This window comes from Metarhizium robertsii, assembly GCF_000187425.2.
Source record: "Metarhizium robertsii ARSEF 23 chromosome Unknown MAA_Scf_2, whole genome shotgun sequence".
NCBI classification, from domain to species: Eukaryota; Fungi; Ascomycota; class Sordariomycetes; order Hypocreales; family Clavicipitaceae; genus Metarhizium; species Metarhizium robertsii.
The window spans coordinates 1,709,044-1,722,467 of record NW_011942160.1 but is presented as its reverse complement, the minus strand read 5'-3'; the positions used below and the strand labels follow the sequence as shown (position 1 = coordinate 1,722,467).

At 52.7% G+C, this 13,424-nt stretch overlaps 7 protein-coding genes across 7 annotated transcripts; 2 read left to right on the top strand and 5 right to left on the bottom strand.

The window, feature by feature from the left end:
• Nucleotides 1-306: 306 nt before the first annotated feature.
• On the top strand, nt 307-783 carry MAA_05893 (PHF5-like protein; the record flags this gene model as incomplete). Its single annotated transcript, XM_007823891.1, has 3 exons — nt 307-323; nt 394-667; nt 742-783. The coding sequence occupies 3 exons, from the start codon at nt 307-309 to the stop codon at nt 781-783; spliced, it is 333 nt and encodes a 110-aa protein (XP_007822082.1).
• A 471-nt stretch (nt 784-1,254) lies between these two features.
• On the bottom strand, nt 1,255-2,717 carry MAA_05894 (peroxin 26; the record flags this gene model as incomplete). Its single annotated transcript, XM_007823892.1, has 2 exons — nt 1,255-2,143; nt 2,224-2,717. 2 exons carry the CDS (start codon nt 2,715-2,717, stop codon nt 1,255-1,257), a joined length of 1,383 nt encoding a protein of 460 aa, XP_007822083.1.
• A 1,130-nt stretch (nt 2,718-3,847) lies between these two features.
• Nucleotides 3,848-5,516, bottom strand: MAA_05895 (Protein kinase-like protein; the record flags this gene model as incomplete). The annotated part of the gene is made up of 2 exons (XM_007823893.2): nt 3,848-4,516; nt 4,584-5,516. 2 exons carry the CDS (start codon nt 5,514-5,516, stop codon nt 3,848-3,850), a joined length of 1,602 nt encoding a protein of 533 aa, XP_007822084.2.
• A 680-nt stretch (nt 5,517-6,196) lies between these two features.
• On the top strand, nt 6,197-7,620 carry MAA_05896 (DUF1682 domain protein; the record flags this gene model as incomplete). The annotated part of the gene is made up of 2 exons (XM_007823894.1): nt 6,197-6,272; nt 6,398-7,620. 2 exons carry the CDS (start codon nt 6,197-6,199, stop codon nt 7,618-7,620), a joined length of 1,299 nt encoding a protein of 432 aa, XP_007822085.1.
• A 252-nt stretch (nt 7,621-7,872) lies between these two features.
• MAA_10808 (uncharacterized protein) lies at nt 7,873-8,403 on the bottom strand (the record flags this gene model as incomplete). The annotated part of the gene is made up of 4 exons (XM_011412727.1): nt 7,873-7,942; nt 7,995-8,097; nt 8,178-8,283; nt 8,344-8,403. 4 exons carry the CDS (start codon nt 8,401-8,403, stop codon nt 7,873-7,875), a joined length of 339 nt encoding a protein of 112 aa, XP_011411029.1.
• Nucleotides 8,404-9,249: 846 nt separating this feature from the next.
• MAA_05897 (PLC-like phosphodiesterase) lies at nt 9,250-10,362 on the bottom strand (the record flags this gene model as incomplete). The annotated part of the gene is made up of 1 exon (XM_007823895.1): nt 9,250-10,362. The coding sequence occupies one exon, from the start codon at nt 10,360-10,362 to the stop codon at nt 9,250-9,252; it is 1,113 nt and encodes a 370-aa protein (XP_007822086.1).
• A 1,212-nt stretch (nt 10,363-11,574) lies between these two features.
• Nucleotides 11,575-13,190, bottom strand: MAA_05898 (Hsp90 co-chaperone Cdc37; the record flags this gene model as incomplete). The annotated part of the gene is made up of 3 exons (XM_007823896.1): nt 11,575-11,712; nt 11,766-13,052; nt 13,167-13,190. The coding sequence occupies 3 exons, from the start codon at nt 13,188-13,190 to the stop codon at nt 11,575-11,577; spliced, it is 1,449 nt and encodes a 482-aa protein (XP_007822087.1).
• Between the last annotated feature and the right edge of the window lie 234 nt (nt 13,191-13,424).

The following is a 13,424-nucleotide window of genomic DNA, read 5'->3' as shown; positions in this document are numbered from 1 at the left end:
GAGTTGCGCAGAGTGGGGCCCCAGCCGGTTGGCAGCTGGGCGCCCCCCCAAGCGAGAAGATGGAATCATTGCACAGCGCAAATGACCTGATTGGCCGGCGGTGCCTGGCCGAGGTTTTGCTCATCAACCTCCCAGCATCGCCCGCCACGCAAGGCTGAGAAATCCAAAAAGTGTCAGGCGTGCCAACTGTCTGCACATTACTAACCTCCGGCGGCAAAAAAAAGGTTGAATTCTTGAACCTCTATTTTTCTCTTTAGCAACGTCATCTAATTCTTTGTCTCATCATCACGCCCGTCAACCGCCATCATGTCCCGCCACCACCCGTAAGTCTCCATCCCCATCTTCAGCTTGACACAAATTCTCCAAGCACCGAGCTAACAATCACCTCCCCAGCGATCTCGTCATGTGCCGCAAACAATCAGGCATCGCCATCGGCCGCCTCTGCGATAAATGCGACGGAAAGTGCCCCGTCTGCGACTCCTACGTGCGCCCTACCACTCTCGTGCGCATCTGCGACGAATGCAGCTTCGGCAACTACCAGAACAAATGCGTCGTGTGCGGCGGGGAGGGCATCTCGGATGCGTTTTACTGCTTCGAGTGCACGCGGCTGGAGAAGGACCGTGACGGCTGTCCGAAGATTATAAATCTAGGTAGTTCGAGGACAGATGTAAGTTTTTTTTTTCCTCCCTTTCGCGCTGGCTAAGAGTTGGACGAGTTCAATGCTAATATGTGCATGTACAGCTCTTCTATCAAAAGAAAACGAATCGGTCGGCGAATTACTAGCCTTGAAGTGGCCCGGGTTTGGGCAGCAGGGTTCCACGTGTCTGGGAATTATGCTGGAATATACTAAGTAGTGTTCGATGTGTTAGATTTTCCGGCGTTTTGGAGTATAGAGGCGTGAATGCAAGAGTTCTGCCAAATTTGTACTTGTTTAGGGCCAAAAGGAATTGCAATATTCCCCATTTTCAGTGACAATGGTTACCAACTTCAAGGCTGTTCACATACAAGAAAAAGGAGACATATTCATGAGCGACCATAATGTATAGGATTTGAAAATGTATATTCAAGTGAGGTGCAGAGTACCTGGAACATGCCGAAGCTATAATATATAGAACAACTTGCCTTGTTGTCTCAGTATCAGCCTAGTCAACTTATACCCCAATGTTAATATGCCTACGTAGTTGATACAAAAGAAAGTCCCGTTCCGTTCATAACTCCTCATGATGCGATAGTTCATATAATACAAGAGTCGGTCTAAATATAGCTGACCTTGGTGCCCATGCCAGCCGTGGCCATGACTTTGTTCCACGAAGCGCCCAAAACTCTCTGGATTCGTTGTCTGATACCCTTGTGCCCAAGCATAATCAAGAATCCAACAATAAAGGCTAAAAATCTCATCAATAAGGCCGGGTTGCTATTCAAAGACCTTGCCAGTTCCTCAACCACAGATCGTAACCTGGTAACGACCATGGTGGCTCGCGCAGTAAATGTTGGAGGTGCAACAGCCTTGCCATTCTGTCTTGATGAGACAGAAGGCTTGTTCGGCCGGTGTTGTGGTCTACTTGAGCGAGATTGGCGAGACTTGTTGCCGCTTGTTGACGAACTAGGCGATTGTTCAACGCCATAATCAACTTCACTGGCTTCTCGTCTTGCTCGCTCCTCCTCAAGTCTCTTTCGTTCCCTGGCTTCATTTTCTGCGCGTTGTCGCTTGGTATCCTCGATTTCTCGGCGAAGCTCCTCCTCTTGCCTTTGGCGCTCTTCTCGTTCCAAGCGCTCTTGCTCTTGCTGCTCTTCTTGCAAACTCTGAAGCGCCTGGACGAATGCCTCCCTTCGCTCATCATCCAAGACGGGGCTCACACTGATAAACTCACGCGCATAGTCCCATTCGTTATTCCGCGGCAAGACGTGTAGAGTGTACAGCTCAAGAATTTTGACTCGAGCATTGAGATCACGTGGGGTGTTCGCACCACTGGTGCCTGGAGCTGGTGACCGGTATCGCGAGCCCATACGCGACCCTGGGGCAGGCGAGCCGTTGAACTTGCTCGCCAGATCAAGGTTCGGCGTGGTTGTAGTGGCCAGATAGGTCTCCAGCCGACGCTGGTTCAATATCTGATCACGAGCATGCGCGAGTAGAATAGTTGCTCTTCATGGATACTGGTTAGCCGTGAACTCTAGCCAAGCTTAAGTGAGAAGGGGGCGCAAAGGGGGACAGGAATTCCCTACAGATTGATGACAACGTCTGAATCAACATCACCCTCAACACCATGGTAGCCGTTTTGAACAACCTCCTCCCAAACTTGTCCGTCACGGACCTTTGAGCACAGTGCCCTCCATTCCTGGTTACCAAAAGCATCCTTTCCCTCCTCGGGGTCCAATTCCAAAATGGCATTGAGAATAGTCAAATACAAGCTCCACACCTTGATCCTCGTGGTCCGCGAAGCCCCAGCGACAGGCGCAGGCTCGCCATCGTCAGCTGAACCAGGCGGGGTGATGAGCGGTGTTAGAGTGGTGAGGGCCTCGGGCAGACGACGCGTCAGGAACAAGGTTGAGGCTTGGCGATATGTCTTGGAAATCTGAGATGTATGCCTCGACGCGATAGTGGAGGGCTGTAGCGAGGAAATTGACGACGAAAGAAGGTTGCGGCCAAATGCATCCGGAGCAGAGGCGGTCATGGCGGGACTTCCGGCAGCGAAGGAGGATCCATTCACTGACGACATGGCAGGCAACCGAGGATTTGGGCGAGCGGATTACCAACTCGGCATGGACGGCGGATAGGGCTCGGAAGAGGTCTACCGTTGTGCTTTGTGCTGTCCTTGAAACCAAGACTATCGATGGATTATTGAAGATGGAAAAAAGGAGGGGATGCGACTCCTAGAGCCTCGTGTTCGCAAAATCCGTGCAAGTCCAATGGAGGAGGTGGGAAGCCGACGGCGAGGCTGACCAGGTCAAGGCGCAGATATTAATGATGATGATGCAATGTCGTGCAGCACCACCACAAGCGACGCACACGTAGGAGAAGAGTAGAGTTGGAAACGGCGTGCCAGGGCCAAAGGCATAGAGGAGGGCGATCAAATGGCGGACCACGACATGACATGTGGTCCGGCGCTGTCGTCGAACATGCCAGTCGGACAGTCGGGGAGGCGGTCGAAAACAGTCCAAAGGTGGGTTTTTCGGTCGGCGTCGTAAAGTGGAATGTGGATGGCGGCGTTGAGCCGAGGCTTTTGTGGACAAAAACAGTGTGATCGTTCCTTGGGCCAACTGCAGGACGTCTCCAGAGCGACTCTTGGGCTGCCAGCCAATCACGGCTCGCCGCTGGTGCCGAACTGCAGGGGCGATCCGTTCATCTTGTTGACCTCGGCGACTGGTGCCCCATGGTGTTTATTTAGACACGTTAGTGGGATACCTCGGTTGATACGTTGCGCCTCATGTATTGCAACGTATCTACGCACCCTCCGCTATCCATCACGAGCTCCTCCGTACCTGATCAGATGCCACCTTCCAGGGGGCTCCGCCCTGAAGATGGCCAATGGCCCCGGAAATCGGAGATGACGAACCTTTTCAGTATTGTGGTGCGCATCCTCCTCAACTCTGTGCCTGCCTTCATCGCCACGTTGTAGTAGTAGTGCGAACAATGCCAATATTTACAGTGGTATCCAAACTATACATCTATACAAGATAACCCAACTATAAACACTCCATCCCAAGTCCCAACCCGCTGAATGGTATCTATAATTCCAAACGCCACCTCCCCAAATATAAACACCAGAAATAGACATCCTTGCAGCAGGCAACGATGTCCTGCACGATACAGAAAAGGAGATTTAAATCAGTCCAGCGTCTCAGCAGCTCATAACCTCTTCGACAACCGCCTCGACAACACGTCTACGTCCCCATCTTCTTTCGATACAATGATGCTATCCTCTCTCTCAATCATCGACGCCTCTGACCCGATGAGCTGTTCTTCCCGGATCCAGCCCGATTCGACGGCAAAGCATACAATGTCGCCTGCGGCGCCGAAGCAGGGCACACTGTCGTCGGCATCGGGATTCAAGTACGCCCACATATCGGCCGTCTGTTCCTCAAAATGCGCCAGCTCCTTCGCGTCCCCTCGAAAGTTATCAAGCAGATATCCGTAAAGATAAGCCAACCACAGCACATTAGTGTATGGCACGTATGCCTCCCAGCAAAGTGGCCCGTCGACGCCCTTGGCATAGGGAGTCTTGTGTGCCTCGGGGGGAAGACACTTGCGGTCCGCTCGAAGCAGGAAAGACCGCATCTGACGGTATACTCTGCATTGCGCAGCATGGGTGCTCGTGAATAAACCAAGATCCCGCTCCAGGTCGTAGGCAATCGGTTTTGCAAAGTCGATGGACAGATCCTCCGCTCGTGACAGTCCGTAGTCCAGGATGGTGATGTCGACACCTGAATAGCCAAAGTATCCCTGCGATCCAGGTTTCCTTTGCGTCCGGGGCCGTGCTTGTCTGATACACAAGTTGCCCTCATGAAGATCTCGATGCTGAAAACTCTACGTCAGACCCAATCACCCTCACCGACTCCTCTATAGAAGACGCAAGGCCTCTTACCTCAAACATGGCGAGCTCCTCCGCCCTGGCCAAAGCAATGGCCTCGAGGAAGAAAATATCCCATAGCTCACTCTCGTTTCTCAACTCCCAATCCTCCAACGCAGTGCCAGCATCCCCCAACTCGACAACCAAAAATTTGGTATCGTCCAGATACCGACTTGGTGATGGATAGAACTGTGCTCGTCCAGGGTCCTTTCTCTTCATCCGCCTCTGGAACACTTGGTGCGTCTCGAGTAATGCTCTCGACGTCTTTCCTTGGACGATATATCTCTCCTTGTATACCACAAACCCAGGGATATCGGCCAACCACTCGGATATCTGCAACTCGCCGTTGACATCCTCCTCGGAATGGGGCTCTTCGTCGACAAGCTTGGATCGCACCTGGGCTTTGGTCTGGGGTTTGATCGGCGAGGTTAAACGGATGACCTTAATCACACTGGTTCCTCGCTCATTTGTGACGCGGTATACCTCTGCGTAGGAGGCCTCTGCGATCTTCTCTATGCGGTCTCCTGGGGGGCAGACCTCGTCCCAGGTCAAAATCCGCAGTGATGTGTCGCCAGCTATTTCGTCCAGTAAATTCTCTTTACCGTCTTCCTCTCCGGTGTCATTGCTTCGAGAGCCGGCGTCTTGAGAATCCCCCTTGGAGTTTCTATAGGCCGAGTCGCCTAGGTCTTCTGGGGTGTCTGAGGAGTCGGTCGCATCATCTATGATTTCTATTCGCTTGACGCTTTTCCGAGGTGATCTACGTGGCTGCTTTGGCGCGTCTTCTATTTGCACTATCGACAGCTTTTTTGTCACTGAAGCTACGGCTTCGTCGATGTCCACAACTGCTGGTTTTCGTACTGGACTCTGAGGTAGCTCGGCGAATAGGCGTTCGGCCTTGGTACGCGTCGACCGTTTGCCATATTTCACTGTCACTTTCGTTCGAGGCATTTTGGAATTGGCTTCAAAGATGTCATGATTGCTGTATGAAAGCGTAGGTCCAAGATGCGTCAGGGCCGAGGCGAATGTTCTTCTTCAAGTTGTGGTTGGCGGGGCAACGGGTTCCCATCAACTGGGAGCTGCCTGGAGACGAGCTTGCTATGACGTGGAAGCTGGCATCGGTAATGCAACATTGTAAAAATTGCAAGCGTATAACTTGTATGTATGCTCTTGTTGTGGAACTAATTGGTTCTCTCGTGGATGAAAACGATATTGACATTTTGCCTCTTGTCTCTATGTCTTGGGCTGTATGGACGCACAGTGTGTTAGTTAGCTGTGCCAAGGCGTGCTGGACATTAGCTGGACATTCAAAGCTCCAAGCACACCAACCAACTAGCTGTAACCATCTCGCAACAGGACATATGGATCTGGATAATTTTTTCGGCCTGCTTCGGTCGCGGTATTGATAGTAGAAGTAGCTTCAGGATGCATTGGCATCCTTTTCTTCAAACTCACAAAGAGAGCAGCAGACGCTCCAACGCTAACGATGCAGACATGGACCCACCAGCTGCGTCTGTACTCGGTACTCCATACGTCTCCCAAATTTCCTCGTTGGCTGACAAGCTCAGAGCTCCTCCCTCTCCGCTTCCCTCAACCCTCGCCTCCATCGTCCGCCTTGACCACAAGCAGTCATGGCTGATTTCTTGAAAAACGTCTTTGGCGGCGGCAAGGCCAATGAGCCTGCTGTCAAGTCCAAGGCTGATCCGGGTATGTTTCGTGTTTCGCATTCAATTTTGCCTCGCAAAAAATGAGATGCGACTTGATGCGACTTTGGCCCTGGACTTTCTGCGAGAATTGCATCACCATCCAATGCTAACCATGTCAATCGCCAGACTTTGCCGACTTTGCCGGGGCTCCTGATCCTGTTGCCGAGCCTGTCCCTGCCGCGACGATAGGAGGCGCTGGTGCTGCGGCCACGTCGAGGCCATACACGAAGTGGTACAATGTCCATGAGCGCCACTCACTGTCCGAGTTCAAGGCGGAGGGCGTCATCCTCGCCATCTCGGCCTTGATCTTCATCTTTCATATTATCGGTGCGCGAGCCAACCGCTCCAAGGCCAGGTCTTGGATCAGAGCCAATGCCTCCATTCTGAGGAAGGAGTTCGCCCTCGTCGGCTTCGGCGCCGTGCCCACCATGGATAATGAGGATATCAAGCCCGATTCCCTCCTCAAGGAGAAGTCACTCTTCGAGTTTGCCACGTACGCTTCGGGACGACAGAACACGGCCTTTGTTGACGTCAAGCTCACTCTGACCAAAAAGTTCAACCCCATCATGAACCTCGCCGAGACGGCCGCCTCCTTCTTCAGCGACGTCTTTACCGCGCCCGGCGATGTCATGGAAGCGTTCCTTTACCCCTTTGACGGTAAGGAGAGCTTGACTATCCCCTCTCTTCCCGGTTCTGAGGAAGCTCGCGCCAAGGACGCCAAGAGCAATTATGATGGATTCGTCTGGGCCCTGGTCAACAAGGAGAGCATGAAGCGTCTCCGCGAGGACCGATACGATGTCACTCTCACTGCCACCAAGGAGAGCCCCAAGCTGCCCAACTGGCTGACGGTCATGAGCGAGAGCGCCGAAGTCACCGACACCTTGCTTACCCAAGACCTCATTGACGCCGTCGTGGCCGCTGGTGACAAGTTCGAGTACCTCATTGTATCTGACCAGCCTGTCGACAAACCCGTCAAGCTGGATGACGCTGCCCCTCGCAAGCGCATCTTCCTCAAGTATCGTCTCCCCTCCGACAACAACTACGATAACCTGCTGCCCATCTTTTCGCACTTTCTCCGCCTGCCCGACTTTCTTGTCCAGAATGGCCGTTTCCGCCCCGAGGTCCTGAAGAAGGTCCGTGCTACTCGCGAAGCCATGATCTCCCAGATCAAGAAGGCAGCCGAGGAGGAGAAGAGCGAGGAGCGTCAGTTCGAGAAGGAAAAGGCCAAGAAGGCCAAGCGTGACGCCGAACTGAAGGGTCTGGACGCCAAAGCGCAGAAGAAGTATCTTGAAAAGGAGAAGGAAAAGGAACTTCGAAGAAGCCAGAAGAAAATGACCATGCGGGGATAAGTCGTTTTTTGGAGTTTGGCTGCTTGGGGCTCGATGACGGGGAATCGCGAGGCTACAGTGTTTGGCAGGGTATGGACTGGGTGTAATGTGAAAACGGTGCTTTGTATGAGTAGTGCTTGGTACAATCAAAAGCCCAAATTGACTGCATGAAGAACAAAAAAAAGAAAGGTACGCTGGTTCTACATCTGGACGCAATAGCCATTCCACTCTCCCAACGCGTCCTGTGATCAAACGCCACTGCTGGTGCACTCATCAACTCTTGTTTCCCAACAAGTCCTCCACCCTCTTGACCTTGTCCTCGGCCGTCTGCTTCTTGTCCGTCCTGCTCCAAGTCAGCACACGGCGGCACATGGCGTCGCAAACCACACACGTACCTACTGCCCACGCGCATGCTCGACTGCACCCTCACCACGCCCCTCTGATGCACAACCGCATGCGCCTTGCCAATAGCCGCCATGACGTCGTCCCAGCTGCCCTCTACGCTGCGTCAGCCTCAAAAAAAAAAAAAAAAGGACACTGCTTCCCTCCCCTCCGTCGCAGACTCGTGCCAGACGTACCGACGGTTGTGCCCGCCGAGTGAAGAGTGTACTTCAACCCGCTGGCTTCCAGGACGCGCTGGACCTGCGCGACTTCCTCCGCCACCGAGACATTGCCCGTGCCGACCTGCAGCGGCTGTCAGCCATGTTTGCACCCCGGGAAACGCTCCATGCGGGCGCCGCGTACCGGGATGAGACAAAAGTCGGCGTAGCACGCCTCGGGGGTGGGAACGGCGTTGTAGTCCATCCTTGTGGGAGAATACCGTGCGATCGCCGGGATACGGGCTGCTTGAACTCGACAGTACGGGTCCGTCGTCGTCGTTCTAGCTTTGGTCTGGTGCAATGTCGAGCGGCAGCAGGTCTGGTGGCCAAAGGTTCGACGGAAGTTGGCGTCCAGCCCGTCGCCAGCCGACGCCGCTGCTCCACCAGGTCGGACGTATGTACATACAACTTGCAGCTTCATGCACGTGGAAAGGGCAAAAACTGTACTTGCCATGGGAAATATTCTCCATTAAGTGAGCGGGCTCTCGATTAAGATACGGATGTAACTATAATATAATAATTTTGAAGTTATCTTTTTTTACTATTCTGATAACTGCACATGTGTAGTCAAGTCCCGTTTCTGTCCGACGTCCACCCCCCTCCCCTTCTTTTTCCCGAAAACTGCCCATTCAATGTCTCGGGGCAATGCGTACCAGTCCTCACTTTTTTCTTAGACTGTTTCAGATTGCCCGTGGCAGTTGAACGGCAGCCATCCCTAATAGTATACTTCTAGGAACCTTACCAAGGCAATGTCGGCATGGAGAAATGAAAGGATGGCGGGCATTGGTGTCTTGACCGCCATCCTTTACATGTTTGACATGTCCGATATGGAAATGCGTACTTCGCTTTACAGAATAACCATCCATGAGCCAAACTTGACAAGCTCGTATATTATACAACAACATCAGCCTTCCGTTGACTAATGCGTTGTACACCTATCTAGTCCAATCTAATGCTATTTGATTCCTGTATTCCCCTAGGCTAAAAAAAAGCGCCATTCCAAAAACGCCTCGCTAGATAAAATCAAATACCTTCGGGGTTCCCAATTCGTTTACACCAACAATAATGCGGCCGAAACAAAGGCCACCAAAGCCCCGATGCCAAACTTCCTGTCCTTGGCAAAGTTGCTCCCGGCCGACTGACCACTCGACTGGCTTGTAGATCTCCCCGTAGCATCAGTCACGCCATTCATGCTGTCAAGTGCAGCGATGGGGTCCCCCTTGTCCCAGAAATCGACAAGCACAAAGTTGGGAGCCTTGTTCCACTCCGTCTTGCACTGTTGCAGATGCTTGCCCAGGTTGCCTGTCTCAGACGTACCGGCACTATTGACCATGTTGATGGCATCCACGTCGGGTACCTGGATGCTGCCTACCAAGCTCTGGTACTTGAAGTGGTTGACAAGACTCATGAAGCCGCTGGACAGGGAGCTGGAAGCCGGGTTGGCCTTTGACGGCCGGTCGACGGTGCAGTTGAAGCCGCCAATGGCTGTGACTTCAAAGGGCGTCTCGAAGACGTGGTCGAACTCGGGAAGGAGGTATGGCGTAGAAGCAGAGTAGTCCATGTTTGTGACAAAGGTGACCACCCGGGCATTGGCGGAGATCATGGACTGGAGAGTCGGCCAGGTCGCCGTCGCAAGGTTTGACTGCGGCTTGTATCCAACCTTGGCGAGTCCAGAGCTTTCAAAGACGGCGCCGTAGTCGGAGGCAGGGGCCCTGTCCGAGTTGACAAGCAACAGGGTTACCACGTCGTTGGGGTTCTTGGTTACCCAAGCGTTGATGTCCTTGAGCCATGATTCGAGGGCCCCCGCGTCTAGTAAGTCACACGAGGTATGACAGAGCTCTAGTGTGGAATTTGGCTTGTGAACCTGTGCTTGAAGGAGCCGAAGACCGGCATTCAGAGCCAGCGTTGCATTCTTGAATTGATTCCCGGCGAGGGAGTTGCCCGTGCTGCTGTCTCGGAGAAAGGCGCTATTGTGAGCACCCATGTGTGTGACGGCATTATATTGACGGCCGCAGAGGGTCGGCGAGTTATTGCATGCTTGGCCCGAGGAGGATGTTGACGAAGGTGAAGGAACTGCGGCTGTAGTTGCAGCTACCTGGGGGGTGGCGTGGACTGAGGTAGCGGCCAGCGCTGCGAGGAGGACTTGCCGCAGTGGTATGAGCATGGCTGTGGTGATGGAGGATCGAAATGGAAATGTATGGAATAGCTGACGGATCTGGGGTCTTGTTTTTTGTTTTTGTTTTTCTGGAACCTGGGAAATCAACACAAGCGAATCGTACAACGAAAGCTCGGATGTTACGAAGCCAGCAACGTCATCAGTAGCACTAAGCCGGAAGTTCAAATGCCCAGACAGAACGAGAAAGGGCCCAAGGAGAAAAAGAAATGGCAAAAAGATAAGAAACAGAGCCCACGTGCGTGGATGTGGTGAGTTAAATAAAAAGTAGTGTAAAGAAGAGAAAATGATCTACTACTCCCCGAGCACAAGAAAAGAATCGAGACCCCAAGGTAGAGGGGCAACAGGGGGGGTGACGAAGAGCAGGAAGGTTCAAATATTCTGTTATTCTAGGTCCAGGTACTTAAGTATCTAGGTACCGTGTACTCTGTACTGTCCCAGGAAGCCAAATATTGAAACCCACACGCCATCAACCACCACGCAACCAAAGTATATATACATACTTACAGACCAGCTCGTCTCTGGAGGCGGTGCTGCGCCGCACGCCGGCCAACGTCAGCAGTGGAGCAGGCCCGTTACAGGCTGTTGCGAGGTGAGACACTGAGGAGCGAGATGAGCCAGTACAAAAGGAGAACGGAGTACGGAGCAGATACGGGGCATTTCGGAGAAATGCTTGTCCTTTATTCCTATCCCGTAAATTGGCATCGCCAAGCGAATCGCCAAGAGAAATAACTACTACTCCGTACTGGGATGACCAGTCGTAAACAGACCGCGGGACCCCAGCAGGCGACAAGTGGCTGGTTGTGTGGCTGGAGTGCCGCAGCTATTTTTATCTCGTCGCTCGTGTCCCAACCAACCCATCACGCATCGCCACCCTCACACTTGGCACAATGGCTTTTCACTCTCTGTAACACCAATCATCTCCTGCAAGCCTGTCAGCTTGTGGCAGCACAAAGCGAGGCCCGATACTCCTTACATGTCGTCCATGACCAAGTCTGCGCCGAGAATAATATGACTCGATACGCGTTTATGCATGTATTTACTACTGCCCCCAGGGAGGGGATAGAAGTTTACTACCTACTTAGGTAATAGTAAAGTGCTCAAACCTGAGCAGACTCGACCACCATCGGACAAACATGCAGGAGACATACTTATCAATACTGTACATCGCGCATCACTACAGCCCCAAGCCCAGCCCGCATCTCATTCAGGATCTCCCACAGGTCCCGCAGCCTCGGCCTCTGCCTCTGCCTTGGCCGCCGCTTCCAGCTCCTTCAACTGTTTTTGGCCTTCCTCTGTCGTAGCATCTATAATCTGTTCCTCAAGACTAAGGATGTTGGCCTATCACCAATGTCAGTTATATCGTCCACCAGGGAAGCGCCTCGCCAACTTACCTCTCCAAACAGCGCAACCAACTCCTCAGCCTCTTCGACCTTCATCTGACCTAGAACCTTGTTCACTTCATCCAGATTCCCCGACTCCAGGGCCGCCTTCATCTCCGGCTTGAATCCGTCAAAAATTTCCCGGGCATGCTGTTCATCAGCGTCCTGGCTCTCGGCTGAAGGCACCTTGATTTGAATAACGGTTCCTGGCTCAACGGCATGCAGCTGAATCTGTTCAACGCCTTCCTCGGGTTCCTCGGCGCGCTGTGCAATTATCTCTTGCGCCCGCTTCTCAATGCGCGTGTAAGTGTCTCGGACATCATCATAAAATACGGTCTGCGCCTGGTGACCCTTGGTTGTGACTCTCTGAAAGAATAGTCTAACCCCGTCTTTGCCGAGCAGCCTGCAGTACTGTAATAACAGAGCCTGGTGGACACATTGACGACAGTAGCCACCCTTCTTTTCCAGTGCTGCGTCAAAGGCCAGCACCAAAAGGCCGTCCGTCTCCTTCTCCGTCAAGATCTGTGGGTTTTGTGACAGGAACTGCAGACTGGCATTGTAGTCGTTGGAGTCAATCTGGGCAAACTTCTTAGCAGCAGGAGAAGCCTCGACCTCTGCCTCCTCATCAATCTTCGCCTTGTCGCTGGGTGACTGCGAGTCTGAAGATAAAGCATTGGGGTTCAAAAGCTCCACCTCTGTGGACGCACCCTTCTTCTCAGACGGCTTTGCTTTCGCAACGTGTGAACTGTCGAATCCAGTGTGAATGTCGGCACTTGTAATTTTCTTTCCCTCCTCTTTAAGAAGCTTCTCGAGTTTCGGCGTAAGCTCCCTTTGCATCTCGTTAATCTTGTCCACGTGGCCTTGAAGCTCTGTAATCATTGCCTGATATCGGTCATCGGGCTTCTTCGCGTCAAGCGCCTTGTTCACCTCGTCCAGCAGAGCAGCCATCATCTGTGAATATGTTTTGGGCTCCTTGCCGTCGCTGTGTAGTCCTTCAGGCCGTGGAGGAACCTGGTCGTCCTTGGGGTCACCGGCCGTTTCCATAACAGCCTTGAAGGCAATCTCACCAGGGTTTCTGCCCGCAGCCTCCGAAGCGTGTGTCCTCAACGACGACAGCAGGGACGAAATGCGCTTCAGAAGGCCATCGTGGATGAGCCGCTCGTATTTGTACGCTTCGATCTGGAGCTTGCGTTGCTGTCGTTCTTGGTGGATTTGGCTTTGCTTGGCACGGATAAAGGATCGCTTGTCTACATTAGGATGGACTTCGATATCGGAGTCGTCGCTGAGCTCCAGCGCGTCCTGCAAGGCATCTCAGCATCAGTGTGGATGGTAGGACTGTGGCGTCATCATCATCATCAAGGGGAGGGCGGGGGATAAGGGAACCAGTTGAAATTTTGGAGCTTTGCTACTTACCCATTTGCTATAGTCGACAGGCATCCTAGCTACGTATTCCAGCTGGACGGGTCAGAGTCTCAAATATGCGGTCTAACTGTTAAACATAAGTCATGGGTGTCACTATCGTATTGAACCAAGTCAATGGAACTTGGGAGATGCGGTGCGGGACAACGGGCTCAGGAAGAGTCTGGAGTCTGGACAAGAAGAGCTTGGCGGGGCAACTTGGTATGACAGCACTTGAGAGGACAAGCTACTTAGTATGACATGACATGACAT